Source organism: Procambarus clarkii, chromosome 21 (assembly GCF_040958095.1).
Source record: "Procambarus clarkii isolate CNS0578487 chromosome 21, FALCON_Pclarkii_2.0, whole genome shotgun sequence".
Classification (NCBI taxonomy): domain Eukaryota; kingdom Metazoa; phylum Arthropoda; class Malacostraca; order Decapoda; family Cambaridae; genus Procambarus; species Procambarus clarkii.
In genome coordinates this window covers 31,185,382-31,207,552 of record NC_091170.1, presented here as the reverse complement: position 1 = coordinate 31,207,552, position 22,171 = coordinate 31,185,382, and the positions used below count along the sequence as shown (strand labels likewise).

At 46.0% G+C, this 22,171-nt stretch overlaps 1 protein-coding gene across 2 annotated transcripts in view; it reads left to right on the top strand.

Moving 5' to 3' along the window:
- The window catches only part of dally (division abnormally delayed protein), a 385,376-nt gene that overhangs the window by 180,626 nt on the left and 182,579 nt on the right, over positions 1 to 22,171 (top strand). For both annotated transcript variants that reach the window (XM_045746425.2, XM_045746424.2), the window contains one exon: positions 10,127 to 10,818. In XM_045746425.2, coding sequence (XP_045602381.1) covers positions 10,127 to 10,818 — 692 coding nt within the window. The remainder of the gene's footprint in view (positions 1 to 10,126; positions 10,819 to 22,171) is intronic.

Sequence of the window (22,171 nt, the reverse complement as noted above, 5' to 3'; positions counted from 1 at the left end):
TAAATACAACTTTCTATTGGCACTGCCACACGAGGGCAGAGACGGGTTCATAAGAGATGCAGCTTAAAAAATATATAAATAAAATTGCTCTTCATTTTTTTTAAATGAGTCACTGGTGATGCCAACAAGCCAAGGACCACCTCCCCCAGACATCACCCCCCCACCCCACCCCTCCTCCACCCCCCTTAACTCCGACATGACCGATGTTAAGTAAATTAAACAATCTTCCCCCTGACTTAGTCTGTCGCAACATGGTCAGTGCCCAGTCGAAATTGCAACCAATGATGGCACGCATTCTTGAGGCATGACTGTCCACCCCTCGCCGCCACCAGTGTACTATTGAGGAGTAAGAGCCGCCTTAGTAAGATCTTGGAGGCTCACCTGCGTGTGCCTGCAGGGCGGCCCAGGCCTGCAAGAACCGCATCTGAAGGTCTGCCTTTCCAACAATGACTTGTGTATTGCAATGACTGTTCTCTCGTATTTCTTGTGGCTTACTTTTAAAATATAATGTAGAGTGTGTTTCGATAACCTTTTTTTTTCATCTCAACCAGTCCATTTTTATACGACATGTTTAGAAAATTCTTTCTGACATCTGAGGAAAGCGATAGAGAGAGAGAGAGAGAGTGACTGACAGACAGACAGGGTAGAAGTGACGAGACGAGAGTCGCAGACAGAGACAGATTCAAAGAGTTGGGGGAGTCACACACTCACATAGACCAAATAATAATAAGCAACATTACAGAACTATATCCACTGCAGGTGTCAGTACATAATGACACCTGACACATGTCAGTCAGTCCGGGCGTGTACCGCACAATAATACTGCAAGTGCGCGGGGACACGGCGCGCGCACACGAGGCAATAACACTGAGTGCGAGAATGTAATCATTATCCATCCCAGTGGATAATGATCTTCATTATCTATCCGTATGTCATTATCCATCCCCCCCCTCCCCCCGTGTGTTCGGTCAGGTCGCAATTATGCTTGTCGCCTGTGGAGCAACACCAGCCACAAGCTTCTCTGGTACAGATTTACAGTCACATCATTACTGTAGGCCGCTCACGGTACACTATACGCCCCATGACGGGGCACGTGATGGGGCGCCCCGACGCCAGCCACCGAGAGCGACTCACAGACGCCGAGCTCTACCCCCGTGGCCCCGCGCCCCATACCCACCCGACCTGTAAAACTGTCACAAGTCAATAGGAAAATCAATGAGGCGGACTCTGGTAAGAAAGTGACTTTACCGAGGGGTGGGTTCGGTGTGGGGTTGTGGCGTATTCCTCACATAAGAAGCTATACCCAGAACATTCACTGGACCGTAAACACGACGGATATGTTACACTCGAGCTGCTTCTTTGTCGTTATCTCAAGGTTTATGAAGCAGGTCGCCGGTAATATTAGTCTTGCTCCAGGAACGTTTGCCTCGCCGCCACGGAGGCGTCTGGCTGTATTACTTACATATATTACCAGAAGATTGTACACAAACGTACCAGCACGTGTTGGGACACAGCCGGGACGACGGTGTTTACCAGCGGTGCTCAGGTATACAAGTCGGTCTCTGAAGGCATTGTAGAATGTATAATCCGGGCTTTAATGACACTTTGACTAAATTATAAAAGTGGACAAATAAACCGTAATAATAATAATAACAATAAAAGTGATAAAATGAATGGTGTGATAGAGAATTATTAAGAGATTCGAACACTGCCCCAAGAATGTAATAGTAAAAATTATTTTAATGTATTTTATGATATATGTGTATATATATATATGTGTATATATATATGTGTATATATATATATATATATATATATATATATATATATATATATATATATATATATATATATATATATATATATATATATATATATATATATATATATGTTTCATTGAATATGACCGCATATTCTGTATTTATTATTTTCTGGTTTAGGGCTTCTATCCCTCTAACTATTTTCTTAGCATCAGGGCTTAATTGGAATAGGAGTTCTCCAAAACTCATTTTCGTACTTTTAATGTGAAGAAAAGAAGTGATTTACTATAGAGTGTATTACACTTATTTGTATAATTTGCACGACGTTTCGAACCTCCATGGTTCATTCTCAAGTGAACAGATCTTACAATACTAGTTGATTTTATACCCGCATTAGGTCAGGTGATAATACAATGAAGGTGAAAAACATGGGGGGATACATAAGGGATAAACATAGGGGCTGCAGAAGGCTTATTGGCCCATACGAGGCATCTCCTATCTAAACACAAAGATTAATCCAGTGTAATTGGCCTGTTATGTTGGACATTGTCTTCTGTGTTGGCATCGATATGTTCTTGTCTTGTCCTTACTCTCATGGTGGGTAGAGTAAATAGTTCCGTGATTTGGGTGTTCATGGTAGGTCGCTCTATTCTTATGTGAATTGCCTCAAGAATTTGTAATCTTCTTGAATCTTGGGTTTTGTCTATTATGCAAGTATTCTTGTTCAACATTTCTCTTGTTAGTGTAATGTCATGGGCTTGTCTCATGTGATTCCTAGGGGCACCAGATTGAAGATGGCATGTCAAACGCCTCGTCAGCTTGGTCGACGTCATACCTATGTACTTACATTGAAGGTTACATCCTTCGTGGGGGCAAGTGTACATGTATACAACGCTTGACTGCTGTAGAGGGTTCTCCGTCGGCTTCGGGCTGTTTTTGATAAGGAGTTCGGAAGTCTTCTTGGTTTTGTAGAATATTATCAGGTTTATGTTTTGGTTAGGAGTAGTGCTTTTTACTCCTTTACGGATTATTTCTTTCATTATTCTTTCCTCTTTTATATGTTCACTGTGCATGGTTGATTTGTAATATAATTTTATTGGGGGTGTTGTAGTTTCTGTTCTAGGTTCTGAATTATACCAACGGTCCAAGTGTCTTCTTATAGCAGCGTTTATTTCCGCGTTGCTATATCCGTTGTTCACCAATACCTGAGTTACTCTTTCAAACTCTCTACTCACGTTGCTCCATTCAGAGCAGTGGGTAAGCGCTCGACGAATATAAGCATTGAGAACACTGGCTTTGTATCTTTGGGGGCACTCACTTCTACCGTTCAGGCATAATCCTATGTTGGTGGGCTTGGTATATACGTTGGTGCTTAAAGAGGTTCCTGTTTTTGTTATTAGTACATCCAAGAATGGCAGACTGTTATTTTCACTATTTTCATGTGTAAATCGGAGTACTGACTCTCTCTCTAGGTGTCTTTTTAGGTCAATTAGTTCATCTGAGTCTTTTACTATTACGAATATGTCATCTACATAACGGCAGTATACAGTTGGTTTTTGTCTGCTACTGAAGACCCTATCTTCGATGGTTCCCATATAAAAATTAGCAAATAAAACTCCTAAGGGGGAGCCCATTGCTACTCCGTCTATTTGTAAATACATGTCTCCTTGTGGACTGATGAAAGGGGCTTCCTTTGTACATGCTTCGAGAAGACTTTTCAAGTGTGGCTCAGGTATGTCTAATTTCGGGGTGCTCTCGTCTCTGTATACTCTGTCCAGTATCATTCCTATGGTTGTGTCGACTGGGACGTTGGTAAAAATTCTTGGATGTACTAATAACAAAAACAGGAACCTCTTTAAGCACCAACGTATATACCAAGCCCACCAACATAGGATTATGCCTGAACGGTAGAAGTGAGTGCCCCCAAAGATACAAAGCCAGTGTTCTCAATGCTTATATTCGTCGAGCGCTTACCCACTGCTCTGAATGGAGCAACGTGAGTAGAGAGTTTGAAAGAGTAACTCAGGTATTGGTGAACAACGGATATAGCAACGCGGAAATAAACGCTGCTATAAGAAGACACTTGGACCGTTGGTATAATTCAGAACCTAGAACAGAAACTACAACACCCCCAATAAAATTATATTACAAATCAACCATGCACAGTGAACATATAAAAGAGGAAAGAATAATGAAAGAAATAATCCGTAAAGGAGTAAAAAGCACTACTCCTAACCAAAACATAAACCTGATAATATTCTACAAAACCAAGAAGACTTCCGAACTCCTTATCAAAAACAGCCCGAAGCCGACGGAGAACCCTCTACAGCAGTCAAGCGTTGTATACATGTACACTTGCCCCCACGAAGGATGTAACCTTCAATGTAAGTACATAGGTATGACGTCGACCAAGCTGACGAGGCGTTTGACATGCCATCTTCAATCTGGTGCCCCTAGGAATCACATGAGACAAGCCCATGACATTACACTAACAAGAGAAATGTTGAACAAGAATACTTGCATAATAGACAAAACCCAAGATTCAAGAAGATTACAAATTCTTGAGGCAATTCACATAAGAATAGAGCGACCTACCATGAACACCCAAATCACGGAACTATTTACTCTACCCACCATGAGAGTAAGGACAAGACAAGAACATATCGATGCCAACACAGAAGACAATGTCCAACATAACAGGCCAATTACACTGGATTAATCTTTGTGTTTAGATAGGAGATGCCTCGTATGGGCCAATAAGCCTTCTGCAGCCCCTATGTTTATCCCTTATGTATCCCCCCATGTTTTTCACCTTCATTGTATTATCACCTGACCTAATGCGGGTATAAAATCAACTAGTATTGTAAGATCTGTTCACTTGAGAATGAACCATGGAGGTTCGAAACGTCGTGCAAATTATACAAATAAGTGTAATACACTCTATAGTAAATCACTTCTTTTCTTCACATTAAAAGTACGAAAATGAGTTTTGGAGAACTCCTATTCCAATTAAGCCCTGATGCTAAGAAAATAGTTAGAGGGATAGAAGCCCTAAACCAGAAAATAATAAATACAGAATATGCGGTCATATTCAATGAAACATGTTTGAAAGAAAACCTGCTGCCAGTATACACCAATATATATATATATATATATATATATATATAACAACTACTGAATAATGTAAATGTATTCGTAATATAAAATACAATTATTATTTGTGTACTGTATGGTTTTGTGAGTCTTTTTGTGAGCCCTGTGATAGAGGAGGGGAGAAAATAGCCTAAAACAACTCTTATCCTTTTTGTGATGTATTTTACAATATCAATAAACTTGCTTCAACTTGATTGAAATTATAAAATTAGTTCTGGTGTATGTTGTTGATAAATACAGAGAACTATATATATGAATAGCCACGTCGTACCTCCAGGCTTCATCGCTTAGAAAAGCATTCTATAAATCTTAAACATTATATATCAAGATGTGTGGATCTTCGCCTGGCTGTGAGTACAGTGTAAACAGGACCGACTTATCCGGGATGCTGATTGAATATAATTGTTTTGATGACACGCGGAGCTTAGTTGGTAAAAGGAAAAGAAAAATAATTGTAAAGCTCCTTTTGGCTCTTGAGATTTGTAGACGCGTTGGTTTGTTGGCATCTTCAGTCCTGAAGAATACTTTTGCTGCTGAGTGGAGAGCTGACCCCTCGGAGGAGAGGGGAGGGAGGGGTGTAGGGAAGTGTTTGGGGAGGGTGAGGAAGGAACAGTGAGAGGATGTTGAAGAACTGGACAAATTAAAGAGTTCCCGCTACAGCCGGAGAAAAAGAGTTCCCCGGGACAGCCGGATAAAAAAGAGTTCCCGGTAGAGCGGGAGGAAAGAGTTCTAGAGTGGGAAGCAGGCAGGGGGAGAGGAGAGGAGGGGGGGGGGGGGGAGAGCGTGTAGCAGAGGTTAGATAGTTAGGTTGAAAGGGGACACAATTTTTGGAAGAGTTGGTGTGTCATGCAGAGGGGAAATGTTGCGGAGCAGAAAATGTGCGTTTGAGGGGACACTGAATTATTATAGGGGAATGGGTTGAAATTATATATATATATATATATATATATATATATATATATATATATATATATATATATATATATATATATATATATATATATATATATATATATATATATATATATATATAATATGTTGTTGAATATGACCAAAATGGTAAGATTATTTATTCTAACACGAATCTTCTCGATATTTCTTATGTTTTTCTTCACTGTCGAGAGTGGTTGACAAATTAACTCTCCAAAGTTTATTTTCACACTTTATTTATGATCTGACGCCAAGGGAAGCGTTTCGCAAGTCACTTCTTACATTTTCAAAGACAAAGTTTTTACATGGAGTGTGAAGGCTTATGTTCGCTTGGGGTGAGGTGATACAGGACATGATTGAGATGAACAAGTAGATGAATGGCACATGGGTATTAGCGATACTGCGTGTTCTATCTCTTTGCTTCAACGGTTTCTGTGTTGGTTCAGGGTCTTAAAGTGGGTAGAATGTAATATTATGAGTTAATTGGCTGTTGATTGCTGGTTTTGACTTTTTGATGTGTAGGGCCTCGCTGATGTCGAGTCTCCTGTTGTCGTTGTATTTGTCGATAATTTCTGTGTTGCTTGTTAAGATGTCTCTGGTGATGGTCTGGTTGTGTGAGATTATATGTTCCTTGATGGAGCCTATGTTGTTTGTGCATTGTTAATCGCCTAGAAAGAGACGATGTTGTCTTGCCTATATACTGAGATCTTTGAGGCTAACAGTCCCCAAGTGGGCATGTGAAGGCATAGACGACGTTGGTTTCTTTCAAGGCGTTCTGCTTGGTGTCTGGAGAGTTCTTCGAAGAACTCTAAAGCAGGAACCTCCCATTCCTGCTCCGAAGATGTTCTCATTCACCAGAAACCCAAATGCAAAAAAAAAAAAAAAATAAAGGCATGCTATAAATGGGAACAGCAAAGCCTCTAAATTTGTCCACGTGAATGATTTGGAGCATTCACCTATACACGCCCACGAGTTGAAATGTGAATAAACACTTAAGAGACACTTACCAGAGAGCAAACTTAGTTACTACACATGCATTACTTGTCAGGAAGGGGGACATCCCATCTAGTATCATAAACTCTTTACTACTTAACAACTATCTTTCACCTCATATGTTTACCTCATATCTACTCCAAAAAGAGAGGGTGGAGTGGGGGTGGGTGGGGTGGGGTGGTGGGGGGGGGGTTGTTTGAAGTAGTGGGGGTTGAGGCAGCATGAGTCACTGCTGTCTGAAGACATCTGTCAAGCCTCCTAGAGACAGTTGTAATCACGTCGCAGATTTTGACGTGTGTGATTGGTGAAGAGGTTTATGACGTCACAAGAGTAAATATTAGTATATTTCCTTTGCACGTGGAGAGGCCTGTGTGGGTGACTCTTGATGTGTGTTTGGCTGTGACTGCTGGCCGGGAAACATGACACCACTGCTTCTCGAAAGCTCCTCAGAGTGAGAGAGAGAGAGAGAGAGAGAGAGAGAGAGAGAGAGAGAGAGAGAGAGAGAGAGAGAGAGAGAGAGAGAGAGAGAGAGACAGACAGACAGACAGACAGACAGACAGACAGACAGACAGACAGACAGACAGACAGAGAGAGAGAGAGAGAGAGAGAGAGAGAGAGAGAGAGAGAGAGAGAGAGAACAATAGTAATAGAGACAGTGATTGTAGATGTGTGTGTGTGTGTACTCATCTAGTTGTGCTTGCGGGGGTTGAGTTTTGGCTCTTTGGTCCCGCCTCTCAACCGTCAATCAACTGTTGTACAGATTATTGAGCCTACTGGGCTCTATCATATCTACATTTAAAACTGTGTATGGAGTCAGCCTCCACCACATCACTGCTTAATGCATTCCAGTTGTTAACAACTCTGACACTGAAAAAATTCTTTCTAACGTCTCTGTGGCACATTTGGGCACTAAGTTTCCACCTGTGTCCCCTTGTTCGTGTTCCTCCCGCGCTAAAGAGTTTGTCTTTGTCCACACTGTTAATTTCCCTGAGAATTTTGTAGGTGGTTATCATGTCTCCCCTTGCTCTTCTGTTTTCCACGGACGTGAGGTGTTCAGCTCCCTTAGCCTTTCCTCGTAGGTCATACCTCTCAGTTCCGGGACTAGTCTGGTGACATACCTCTGAATCTTCTCTAACCTTGTCTTGTGTGCTCACCCAGTTGAGCTTGCAGGGTCGAGCATCAACTCTTAAGCCCCGCCTTTCGACCATCATTAGTTCAATGCAGTTACGTTTCATTCGTTTTTCTTATATTTACATTTAAAGCTGGCCATCCAGTTATATATATATATATATATATATATATATATATATATATATATATATATATATATATATATATATATATATATATATATATATATATATATCTTCCAGCTGAACTGTTAGGGGCTACTCATGTCCGTGCTTAATCTTCATCAGTCAGAACTGTAGTCACTTCTACTCTTCTTTTGAAAATATTGCCGCGTTCACCCCCCAAACGCATCTCTTAACATCACATTATATAACTCTTAACATGACCCTTGACAGCCACCATATCTGTCATTTGCAGTAGAAGTTGTTGTGGTGATAGTTGTGGTGGTGGTTGTGGTAGTTGTGGTAGAGAGGGATTGTGAGGTAGCGGGAAACAGAAAGGACGACAAACGTCAGTTTTATTATTGGATGAGATTATATTTGAAGGTGAGCTGCGGCTGTGGTCTATATTGGCCACAGCGGAACAAGGGCTCCAGCGGCCGCACGCTGCCCTTGGTGCTGGTGGACAGTCCTGTGGTGGACAGTCCTGTGGTGGACAGTCCTGTGGTGGACAGTCCTGTGGCGGACAGTCCTATGGTGGCGATCCTATCGTAGAGTCCAATGGTGGGGGGTTCGTATGATGGGGGTCCTATAGTAAAGGGTCTGGCGGTGAGGGGTCCTATGAAGGGGTTCCTGTGGTAGACTGTCCTATGGTGAAGGTTCTGTGGGTGCTGTGGGAAGAGGAGGACCGCAGATTTAGAGGGGAAATTACCTTCCCCACTTCCCCACCTTTCCCCCCGCCAGGGGTAGAAAGTAATGTTGGCTGGAAAATGAGTGTCCCCCCGCACTGTGGGCGGATATTTCTAGTGGTATGAGCATGTACTCACCTAATTGTGCTTGCGGGGGTTGAGCTTTGGCTCTTTGGTCCCGCAAACCTTTGCAAACCAAACCGCAAACCTTTTACCTTTGGTCCCGTTCATGTTGTAATGAACAAGTGCTCAAGGCGATGACACTAACAGTGAGTTAACGAACACCTGTCCACCAGTATATTGGTGCTAGCAGAGTGCCCGGGGGGGGGGGGGGGGCCCACTGTCAATATTTGCCCGCTGCCCCACCAAAGCCTTTGTGGTCGCTACTGTGAGAGGTGGAGCAATTCCAATTTTTAACTGACAGTTCAGTCAACATAAAGGTTGACTGGGGCGTCTGCTGGTGGAGGTGACTGTCGACCAGAGGCTGACTGGGGCGCCTCCTGCTGGTGGTGACTGTCGACCAGAGGCTGACTGGGGCGTCTCCTGCTGGTGGTGACTGTCGACCAGAGGTTGACTGGGGCGTCTCCTGCTGGTGGTGACTGTCGACCAGAGGCTGACTGGGGCGTCTCCTGCTGGTGGTGACTGTCGACCAGAGGCTGACTGGGGCGCCTCCTGCTGGTGGTGACAGGCAGAGACAAGTACTGTATAACAAAATCCATTCATATATCAATGTTCTGTCCGGATTATGACGGATTACAAACAATATCACAATATTTTCATCCTGGCATTCTTTCCACCCAGCTTAAAACTGTTCATAGAGACCCATCTCTTCCTCCTGCCCTCATCTCCACCACAGCTGCTGACACCACCACTCACCATCTCCAGTAACCACAGTTACCAGCATCCACTACTACCACCACCACCATTTCCAACACCACTGTATGACACCCCGGCTGGAGGCTGGGGGTGTCAGGACCCCAGCGCGGGTTCTGACACCTCTCTCATCTCGCGGTCGGAGATGAGAGAGCCGGGAGATGCTTCTCCTCACCCACCACGACCAGAACATGTCTTGGGTTATTTAGGATTTTTATTTCTTTCTATTTTAACATTTCTCTGACACCCCCCAGGAGGGGGGGGGGGCCCTCACGGGGGAATATATTCCCTTTAACTTATAATAATTCCGGCACAGGAGGGCTCGGGCGGGGGGGGGGGTTGTAAGGGTGTAGCTTATGTTGTTGTTGTTGGGTTGTGGTAATGTTGTTGTTGTTGTTGTTGTGGGGTTGTGGTAATGTTGTTATTGTTGTTGTTGCAGGTGTGGTGGAGAGCGCCCTGGCCCACAGCGAGCACCGCGCCCTCAACGTGTTCCAGGCCACGTACCCGCGCCTGGCCCCGGCCGCACGCCAGGTGCTGCACGACCTCTACGCCTCCCTCAGGGTCGGCCTCACCGACCCCGACGACCGAGCGCTGGAGAACGCCCTCGGTAACTTCTGGGACGACCTCTTCCCCCCGGTGTACCACAGCGTGCTGCACGCGCGCCTCGCGCCCTTCTCCCGCAGGTACACGGAGTGTCTGCGGGACGCGCAGCGCGTGGTGCAGCCCTGGGGCATCATACCCACCCTGGTGGGGGAGCCCTTACTGCGCGGCCTGCACTCTGCGCGGCTCCTCCTTCACTCTCTAGACGTCGGGGCGCAGGTGGTCGACACTGCGCGCAACTTCCCCATCCCCAGTGAGTGCGCAGACGCAGCTGCGCGCCTGCAGTTCTGCGGGGCGTGTCACGGCGCCCTGGCCCCACCTTGCACGGGCATGTGCCTCAATGTGGCCCGCGGCTGCCTCGCCCCCTTGGCCGAAGTGGACGGTGCGTGGGCCGACCTGGCCGGGGCGGTGGGCCGCGTGCAGGAGTCGCTGCAGGCGGTGCGGCTGGCCCACCTGCTGCACCAGTTGCCCGACAAGCTCTCCGAGGCTGTCATGGTCGCCCTCGAGCGTGGACCTCAGCTACAGAAAAAGGTAAAGATATCTATCTCTCTTGTCCCTCATCACCTGATACTGTGGGTGGCTGTAACTCACTGTGGGTGGCTGTAACTCATTGTGGGTGACTGTAGCTCACTGTGGGGTAGCTGTAACTCACTGTGGGTGGCTGTAACTCACTATGGGTAGCTGTAACTCACCGTGGGTGGTTGTAACTCACTGTGTGACTGTAACTCACTGTGGGTAGCTGTAACTCATTGTGGGTGACTTAACTCACTGTGGGTGGCTGTAACTCACTGTGGGGTAGCTGTAACTCACTGTGGGATGGCTGTAACTCACTGTGGGTGGCTGTAACTCACTGTGGGGTGGCTGTAACTTACTGTGGGTGGCTGTAACTCACTGTGGGATGGCTGTAACTCACTGTGGGTTTGCTGTAACTCACTGTGGGGTGGCTGTAACTCACTGTGGGTGGCTGTAACTCACTGTGGGTGGCTGTAACTCACTGTGGGTGGCTGTAACTCACTGTGGGGTAGCTGTAACTCACTGTGGGGTAGCTGTAACTCACTGTGGGTAGCTGTAACTAACTGTGGGTGGCTGTAACTCACTGTGGGTGACTAACTCACTGTGGGTAGCTGTAACTCACTGTGGGTGACTGTAACTCACTGTGGGTGACTGTAACTCACTGTGGGTGGCTATAACTCACTGTGGGTAACTGTAACTCACTGTGGGGTAGCTGTAACTCACTGTAGGTGACTGTAACTCACTGTGGGTGGCTGTAATTCATTGTGGGTGGCTGTAACTCACTGTGGGTGACTGACTCACTGTGGGTGACTTTAACTCATTGTGGGTGACTGTAGCTCACTGTGGGTGACTGTAACTCACTGTGGGGTAGCTGTAACTCACTGTGAGTGACTGTAGCTCACTGTGGGTGACTGTAACTCACTGTGGGGTAGCTGTAACACTGTGGGGTAGCTGTAACTCACTGTGAGTGACTGTAGCTCACTGTGGGTGACTGTAACTCACTGTGGGTAGCTGTAACTCACTGTGGGTAGCTGTAACTCACTGTGGGTAGCTGTAACTCACTGTGGGGTAGCTGTAACTCACTGTGGGTGACTGTAACTCACTGTGGGTGACTGTAATTCACTGTGGGATGGCTGTAACTCACTGTGGGTGGCTGTAACTCACTGTGGGTGGCTGTAACTCACTGTGGGTAGCTGTAACTCACTGTGGGTGGCTGTAACTCACTGTGGGTGGCTGTAACTCACTGTGAGTGACTGTAACTCACTGGGGTGGGAATGTATTGTGTCCTTCACCGAGCCAACAGCTATCTGCAGCAAGTGCTCTGGGAGATGTCAACGAACACACACACACACTGTAGTGGTATTCCTGCTTCCTGGGAGTGTCTTTGTCTATACCCTCCCATGTTCCTTTTTTGTTTGGGGGGGGGGGAGGGTGGGGGGTAGAAGAGGGACGAAGGGTTACCTCTGTTCAGTCGTCCATACGAAATTTCGTCCCTGTTGGAAGGCTTCTAAAGAGGTTTGTGTATCAAAGTAAACATTTGTATGAGGGTTTAACATCACGCTCACTGGTCAGGTTTGATTATGAGGGAAGCAGGCGAATGTTGCCTGCAGGGAGACTAAGCAGGCCAGAAGCAGACCAGAAACAGGCCAGACAGCCCAGAAGCAGCCCAGAAGCAGGCTAGAAGGCGGCCAGAAGCAGCCCAAATGCAGCCCAGAAGCAGGCCAGCAGGCGGCCAGAAGCAGCCCAGCAGGCGGCCAGAAGCAGCCCAGCAGGCGGCCAGAAGCAGCCCAGCAGGCGGCCAGAAGCAGCCCAGAAGCAGGCCAGCAGGCGGCCAGAAGCCCAGAAGCAGGCCAGATCACTACCAACTTAAGACTACAATACCACTTGCTTCCCTCTCGTGGTACCTGTAATAATAACTTAAATGTACCATCCTCACTTACTGACTGCTCTTGAACACGCGCACATGCTCATAATAATAATAATAATAATAATTGAGTAGTTAAACCATTGCAGTTCCTTTGATTAATCATCGAATGGGGTTAGCGACCCTGAAATATGACACATCGCACAATAAACAGCCTCACACACGGCTGCCCAGCACGCACGCACGCACGCACGCACGCACGCACGCACGCACGCACGCACGCACGCACGCACGCACGCACACACACGCACACACACACACACACACACACACACACACACACACACACACACACACACACACACACACACACACACATATGATTGAGCCCAGTAGGCTCAGGAATCTTTACATCAGTTGATTGATGGTTGAGAGGCGGGACCAAATAGCCAGAGCTCAATCCCCGCAAGCACAATTAGGTGAATACACACACACACACTGTATGTGTGTGTGTGTGTGTGTGTGTGTGTGTGTGTGTGTGTGTGTGTGTGTGTGTGTGTGTGTGTGTGTGTGTGTGTGTGTGTGTGAGGGTGGGGGCTCTGACCACTCAGCACTTCACAAGTCGCCAGCATACTTCCTCAAGGATATCATAAGTACATACAATGTTTTAGGATACGACGAAGCAAGAAGCTAAGGATGACTTTCTCGCATCAAATCTTATTTGATCTACCAATGAAGCCAACAACTCACTAGGAATCAGATACTAACACTCCCAAAACTCTCCCTTCAGTTCCCTTCATGGCATCAAGGAAGAGACCAGATAGCTTTTCCTTCGTGATTCAGAAATATATTACTTTGTATTCATCAACACTGAACAAATTATTGGTTTTATGTAAGTCCAAGTTACAAAGTGGGGAGTATAGTCGTGGAGACTCAAGTGACTGTGTGGCTGACTGTACCAAACACTTGCGACGCTCCTGACGCCGCCTACAGTTTTTCTAACGTGTTTCCTTTGGCACAATTCGTTGTTAGCCTCCAGGTAGTCAAGGAATCTTAAATTAACGAAAGAAAAACAAAATCAATCTATCTTGGTGTGTTGAAGCTTAAGGAGGATCACACCTAACACCTTGCATTTCGAGACACATCAAATAAGCAACACAGTTTGTAACAAGAGTCGTGATGGCAGTAACGCCCGTCTGAGATACAGTAACATGAATGGTGCTGGTGGTGACGCCGTCGATATTCATGGATGCTGACACCCCACAAACCAGAGCCAGAGTTGTCAAGGAAAGATCTTGCAACTGAGAGGATACCTATCTTTCTCAGACAAGCCTTCACCCAGAACGTATTTCGTCCGATAACATCAAATGGGGCCGTGCCCTGGGTTCTCACGACGATATCAAAGAACTTGTGAGTTTTGAAGTGCCGGAGTGGAGGAGAATGGCAATGGCTGAGGAGGGAGTCTTAAGATGCACGACGCATGATGCAGGGAGAGTGAGGGATGTGTGGGTGAGACTGTGCGTTGATGGAGTAGTGAAAATGTGCTATTGGTGTGCGTTGATGGAAGCTCTTCTGAAGATCCACGAAAGAAAAATGAAAGTCGAATGATTTGAAAGGTCTCCGAGTACATTACTTTGGCCTCAACATTGCTGGGTGATGATCTAATTACAGAACTTCCAACACCCTTTAAATTATGGGCCTCGCTTATCTACCTGTTACAGTTTCATCTGTGTAGCTGGCCTGTGGTCTTCTTGTGTGTCTCTTTACGAGTCGTGGGATAAAGTCGAGGAACTCTTTGGACCACTATTGATTTCCTCTTCGTCTGTGGTCTCCCCAACGCCATTTCAGTTCTCGAGCCTTAAAGGTTAGCCTATACATCTTAAATGTGTGTTAGAGCTGACCTATTCGTGTCAGAGGAAGGTTGAGCTGGACGTGGAGGTGCCAAAAATACAATTCACGATGTGGAAGCCGGGCGCAAACGAGGTTACAGCGATAGTAATGAAATAAGATTTGACATTACAAGAAGACATAAGGCCTATGAAAGGGGGGTTTTCGGCTTAGGTTTATTAACCTAAACTACTGGCCTGGTTTAGGGCCATTATGGGGAGTGGTTGGGACGATGTGGAGGGTGATGTCACCAGGTCCCCCCCCCCCCTCTCCAGGGGTCAACGAGCGCTGGAAATGAATGCACCATACTGGCTACTTAGATAAAACAATAATGATCCTAACTGGATGAGGGGTATTAAAGTTCCTTAATGGTTGTAATTTATTCTTAATTCTTTGCGTCGGGGGACAGGCAATCAGTGTGTATATACACATTAGACTTATACGAAAAGGGAGCAGTTCATTTGAAAAACCATTATTATTAAGAAACACAAAAGAAAGCAAAAAAAAAAGAGGTTATAAAAACAGAAGGAAGAAAAGGCTAATCTTAACAGAGTTGGTCCAATTACATAAAATAATTGACTTAAAGTTAGGAAGACAACCAGGCCACAGAATTCACGTTCGGGCCATTTGAAGACAATGAGAAAGAGAAGAACAACATTGTAAAGGACTGTTTCATCCCAGCCTTCACAAGCCACACACTGGATAGATGCCAAGATTATACATTGTTTAATAACTGCAGAAAGGGAACACACACGGGGTGACGCGCTCTCGGGCTTGTAAACACCAGATAATGTAAACCAGATGTGTCTCCAGACTCTTGTGAGAATGTCTCCAGGCTCTTGTGAAAATGTCTCCAGGCTCTTGTGAGAATGTCTCCAGGCTCTTGTGAGAATGTCTCCAGGCTCTTGTGAGAATGTCTCCAGGCTCTTGTGAGAATGTCTCCAGGCTCTTGTGAGAATGTCTCCAGGCTCTTGTGAGAATGTCTCCAGACTCTTGTGAGAATGTCTCCAGGCTCTTGTGAGAATGTCTCCAGGTTCTTGTGAGAATGTCTCCAGGCCCTTGTGAGAATGTCTCCAGGCTCTTGTGAGAATGTCTCCAGACTCTTGTGAGAATGTCTCCAGGCTCTTGTGAGAATGTCTCCAGGCCCTTGTGAGAATGTCTCCAGGCTCTTGTGAGAATGTCTCCAGGCTCTTGTGAGAATGTCTCCAGGCTCTTGTGAGAATGTCTCCAGGCCCTTGTGAGAATGTCTCCAGGTCCTTGTGAGAATGTCTCCAGGCTCTTGTGAGAATGTCTCCAGGCTCTTGTGAGAATGTCTCCAGGCTCTTGTGAGAATGTCTCCAGGTCCTTGTGAGAATGTCTCCAGGTCCTTGTGAGAATGTCTCCAGGTTCTTGTGAGAATGTCTCCAGGCTATTGTGAGAATGTCTCCAGGCTCTTGTGAGAATGTCTCCAAGCTATTGTGAGAATGTCTCCAGGTCCTTGTGAGAATGTCTCCAGCCTCTTGTGAGAATGTCTCCAGGTCCTTGTGAGAATGTCTCCAGGCTCTTGTGAGAATGTCTCCAGGCTCTTGTGAGAATGTCTCCAGGCTATTGTGAGAATGTATCCAGGCTCTTGTGAGAATGTCTCCAGGCTCTTGTGAGAATGTCTCCAGACTCTTGTGAGAATGTCTCCAGGCTCTTGTGAGAATGTCTCCAGGCTCTTGTGAGAATGTCTCCAGGCTCTTGTGAGAATGTCTCCAGGCTCTTGTGAGAATGTCTCCAGACTCTTGTGAGAATGTCTCCAGGCTCTTGTGAGAATGTCTCCAGGTTCTTGTGAGAATGTCTCCAGACTCTTGTGAGAATGTCTCCAGGTCCTTGTGAGAATGTCTCCAGACTCTTGTGAGAAAGTCTCCAGACTCTTGTGAGAATGTCTCCAGGCTCTTGTGAGAATGTCTCCAGGCTCTTGTGAGAATGTCTCCTGGCTCTTGTGAGAATGTCTCCAGGCTCTTGTGAGAATGTCTCCAGGCTCTTGTGAGAATGTCTCCAGGCCCTTGTGAGAATGTCTCCAGGCCCTTGTGAGAATGTCTCCAGGCTCTTGTGAGAATGTCTCCAGGCTCTTGTGAGAATGTCTCCAGGCTCTTGTGAGAATGTCTCCTGGCTCTTGTGAGAATGTCTCCAGGCTCTTGTAAGAATGTCTCCAGGGAGGAGACATTCCTGCAGGGAGACTAAGCAGGCCAGAAGCAGACCAGAAACAGGCCAGACAGCCCAGAAGCAGCCCAGAAGCAGGCTAGAAGGCGGCCAGAAGCAGCCCAAATGCAGCCCAGAAGCAGGCCAGCAGGCGGCCAGAAGCAGCCCAGCAGGCGGCCAGAAGCAGCCCAGCAGGCGGCCAGAAGCAGCCCAGCAGGCGGCCAGAAGCAGCCCAGAAGCAGGCCAGCAGGCGGCCAGAAGCCCAGAAGCAGGCCAGATCACTACCAACTTAAGACTACAATACCACTTGCTTCCCTCTCGTGGTACCTGTAATAATAACTTAAATGTACCATCCTCACTTACTGACTGCTCTTGAACACGCGCACATGCTCATAATAATAATAATAATAATAATAATTGAGTAGTTAAACCATTGCAGTTCCTTTGATTAATCATCGAATGGGGTTAGCGACCCTGAAATATGACACATCGCACAATAAACAGCCTCACACACGGCTGCCCAGCACGCACGCACGCACGCACGCACGCACGCACGCACGCACGCACGCACGCACGCACGCACGCACGCACGCACACACACGCACACACACACACACACACACACACACACACACACACACACACACACACATATGATTGAGCCCAGTAGGCTCAGGAATCTTTACATCAGTTGATTGATGGTTGAGAGGCGGGACCAAATAGCCAGAGCTCAATCCCCGCAAGCACAATTAGGTGAATACACACACACACACTGTATGTGTGTGTGTGTGTGTGTGTGTGTGTGTGTGTGTGTGTGTGTGTGTGTGTGTGTGTGTGTGTGTGTGTGTGTGTGTGTGTGTGTGTGTGTGAGGGTGGGGGCTCTGACCACTCAGCACTTCACAAGTCGCCAGCATACTTCCTCAAGGATATCATAAGTACATACAATGTTTTAGGATACGACGAAGCAAGAAGCTAAGGATGACTTTCTCGCATCAAATCTTATTTGATCTACCAATGAAGCCAACAACTCACTAGGAATCAGATACTAACACTCCCAAAACTCTCCCTTCAGTTCCCTTCATGGCATCAAGGAAGAGACCAGATAGCTTTTCCTTCGTGATTCAGAAATATATTACTTTGTATTCATCAACACTGAACAAATTATTGGTTTTATGTAAGTCCAAGTTACAAAGTGGGGAGTATAGTCGTGGAGACTCAAGTGACTGTGTGGCTGACTGTACCAAACACTTGCGACGCTCCTGACGCCGCCTACAGTTTTTCTAACGTGTTTCCTTTGGCACAATTCGTTGTTAGCCTCCAGGTAGTCAAGGAATCTTAAATTAACGAAAGAAAAACAAAATCAATCTATCTTGGTGTGTTGAAGCTTAAGGAGGATCACACCTAACACCTTGCATTTCGAGACACATCAAATAAGCAACACAGTTTGTAACAAGAGTCGTGATGGCAGTAACGCCCGTCTGAGATACAGTAACATGAATGGTGCTGGTGGTGACGCCGTCGATATTCATGGATGCTGACACCCCACAAACCAGAGCCAGAGTTGTCAAGGAAAGATCTTGCAACTGAGAGGATACCTATCTTTCTCAGACAAGCCTTCACCCAGAACGTATTTCGTCCGATAACATCAAATGGGGCCGTGCCCTGGGTTCTCACGACGATATCAAAGAACTTGTGAGTTTTGAAGTGCCGGAGTGGAGGAGAATGGCAATGGCTGAGGAGGGAGTCTTAAGATGCACGACGCATGATGCAGGGAGAGTGAGGGATGTGTGGGTGAGACTGTGCGTTGATGGAGTAGTGAAAATGTGCTATTGGTGTGCGTTGATGGAAGCTCTTCTGAAGATCCACGAAAGAAAAATGAAAGTCGAATGATTTGAAAGGTCTCCGAGTACATTACTTTGGCCTCAACATTGCTGGGTGATGATCTAATTACAGAACTTCCAACACCCTTTAAATTATGGGCCTCGCTTATCTACCTGTTACAGTTTCATCTGTGTAGCTGGCCTGTGGTCTTCTTGTGTGTCTCTTTACGAGTCGTGGGATAAAGTCGAGGAACTCTTTGGACCACTATTGATTTCCTCTTCGTCTGTGGTCTCCCCAACGCCATTTCAGTTCTCGAGCCTTAAAGGTTAGCCTATACATCTTAAATGTGTGTTAGAGCTGACCTATTCGTGTCAGAGGAAGGTTGAGCTGGACGTGGAGGTGCCAAAAATACAATTCACGATGTGGAAGCCGGGCGCAAACGAGGTTACAGCGATAGTAATGAAATAAGATTTGACATTACAAGAAGACATAAGGCCTATGAAAGGGGGGTTTTCGGCTTAGGTTTATTAACCTAAACTACTGGCCTGGTTTAGGGCCATTATGGGGAGTGGTTGGGACGATGTGGAGGGTGATGTCACCAGGTCCCCCCCCCCCCTCTCCAGGGGTCAACGAGCGCTGGAAATGAATGCACCATACTGGCTACTTAGATAAAACAATAATGATCCTAACTGGATGAGGGGTATTAAAGTTCCTTAATGGTTGTAATTTATTCTTAATTCTTTGCGTCGGGGGACAGGCAATCAGTGTGTATATACACATTAGACTTATACGAAAAGGGAGCAGTTCATTTGAAAAACCATTATTATTAAGAAACACAAAAGAAAGCAAAAAAAAAAGAGGTTATAAAAACAGAAGGAAGAAAAGGCTAATCTTAACAGAGTTGGTCCAATTACATAAAATAATTGACTTAAAGTTAGGAAGACAACCAGGCCACAGAATTCACGTTCGGGCCATTTGAAGACAATGAGAAAGAGAAGAACAACATTGTAAAGGACTGTTTCATCCCAGCCTTCACAAGCCACACACTGGATAGATGCCAAGATTATACATTGTTTAATAACTGCAGAAAGGGAACACACACGGGGTGACGCGCTCTCGGGCTTGTAAACACCAGATAATGTAAACCAGATGTGTCTCCAGACTCTTGTGAGAATGTCTCCAGGCTCTTGTGAAAATGTCTCCAGGCTCTTGTGAGAATGTCTCCAGGCTCTTGTGAGAATGTCTCCAGGCTCTTGTGAGAATGTCTCCAGGCTCTTGTGAGAATGTCTCCAGGCTCTTGTGAGAATGTCTCCAGGCTCTTGTGAGAATGTCTCCAGACTCTTGTGAGAATGTCTCCAGGCTCTTGTGAGAATGTCTCCAGGTTCTTGTGAGAATGTCTCCAGGCCCTTGTGAGAATGTCTCCAGGCTCTTGTGAGAATGTCTCCAGACTCTTGTGAGAATGTCTCCAGGCTCTTGTGAGAATGTCTCCAGGCCCTTGTGAGAATGTCTCCAGGCTCTTGTGAGAATGTCTCCAGGCTCTTGTGAGAATGTCTCCAGGCTCTTGTGAGAATGTCTCCAGGCCCTTGTGAGAATGTCTCCAGGTCCTTGTGAGAATGTCTCCAGGCTCTTGTGAGAATGTCTCCAGGCTCTTGTGAGAATGTCTCCAGGCTCTTGTGAGAATGTCTCCAGGTCCTTGTGAGAATGTCTCCAGGTCCTTGTGAGAATGTCTCCAGGTTCTTGTGAGAATGTCTCCAGGCTATTGTGAGAATGTCTCCAGGCTCTTGTGAGAATGTCTCCAAGCTATTGTGAGAATGTCTCCAGGTCCTTGTGAGAATGTCTCCAGCCTCTTGTGAGAATGTCTCCAGGTCCTTGTGAGAATGTCTCCAGGCTCTTGTGAGAATGTCTCCAGGCTCTTGTGAGAATGTCTCCAGGCTATTGTGAGAATGTATCCAGGCTCTTGTGAGAATGTCTCCAGGCTCTTGTGAGAATGTCTCCAGACTCTTGTGAGAATGTCTCCAGGCTCTTGTGAGAATGTCTCCAGGCTCTTGTGAGAATGTCTCCAGGCTCTTGTGAGAATGTCTCCAGGCTCTTGTGAGAATGTCTCCAGACTCTTGTGAGAATGTCTCCAGGCTCTTGTGAGAATGTCTCCAGGTTCTTGTGAGAATGTCTCCAGACTCTTGTGAGAATGTCTCCAGGTCCTTGTGAGAATGTCTCCAGACTCTTGTGAGAAAGTCTCCAGACTCTTGTGAGAATGTCTCCAGGCTCTTGTGAGAATGTCTCCAGGCTCTTGTGAGAATGTCTCCTGGCTCTTGTGAGAATGTCTCCAGGCTCTTGTGAGAATGTCTCCAGGCTCTTGTGAGAATGTCTCCAGGCCCTTGTGAGAATGTCTCCAGGCCCTTGTGAGAATGTCTCCAGGCTCTTGTGAGAATGTCTCCAGGCTCTTGTGAGAATGTCTCCAGGCTCTTGTGAGAATGTCTCCTGGCTCTTGTGAGAATGTCTCCAGGCTCTTGTAAGAATGTCTCCAGGCTCTTGTGTGAATGTCTCCAGGCTCTTGTGAGAATGTCTCCAGGCTCTTGTGAGAATGTCTCCAGGCTCTTGTGAGAATGGCTCCAGGTTCTTGTGAGAAAGTCTCCAGGCTCTTGTGAGAATGTAAGGAAGAAGCTCAATGTCTCCTATCAAGCCTATTTACTAAGACAATAAACTCTACAGTTTTCCCAGAAGCATGGCTATTTTCCAACGTATTTCCTCAATTAATTTAACATAATTTGTTGCAATGCTGCTCCAAATTATATTAGCAAAGTCAATGCATTTATCGGCCTTTAAGGACATAACTTAATAATGTGAAACGCAGAATAGATTTATACTTTTTTGTTCATTCTAGAGTATTTGAAGCAGTGGATATTAATATTAATTATCACGACCCTTGACAGTTCTTTCAACAGTGTTCAGCAGGAGAAGTCATTGTTGAACTGAAATACATGACAGTTCGTGTTACGTTCTAAATTGGACTAAATTTTGGTTGATAGGTAAGAAGCAGAATGTGATTTTATGGTGTAAAAAAATTGGGTTGGGAAGCGATCAAGTGGCGTGCCAGAAGATACAGCTCTGGGATGTGTATTGACCATTATATACACGAGATGTTGATTCTGATGTGAACAACAAAAATGAGCAAATCTGCAGACGATTATAAATAGGACCCATTATAAATTGAAAGGAATATTCTAGGGATCTACAGGAAGACCTTCATAGGGTCTCCTTGTCGATCCCTTCATAAGGTTTGACCTGAGTGAAGGTAGAAAAGTCCATAAATAAAGATCTAGGTACCGTTGAACTGGGTCTTGTGAGACGGACCACGCATCACGGGGGTCCAGTTTGGCGCGCCACGCCACACAGGAATGAGAAGCGGACGCAGAAGGCGCTAATCTCCTGTCTCAAGGCGCTTGCTGATGAAGGGGAATTGAGACCATTGAGGTTACACGCTGGTGAAAGACACGGAGGGAGGCCATGTGTCTGAAATGGCCACGGGGAAGGGAGGAGAAAGACATTATCAGAGGCGTAAATAGGCAGCTGGAAAAGTAACGTCAAGGGGCAGAACTCATGAAATGGGTTGAGGCTGGACGAATATAAATTTATGAA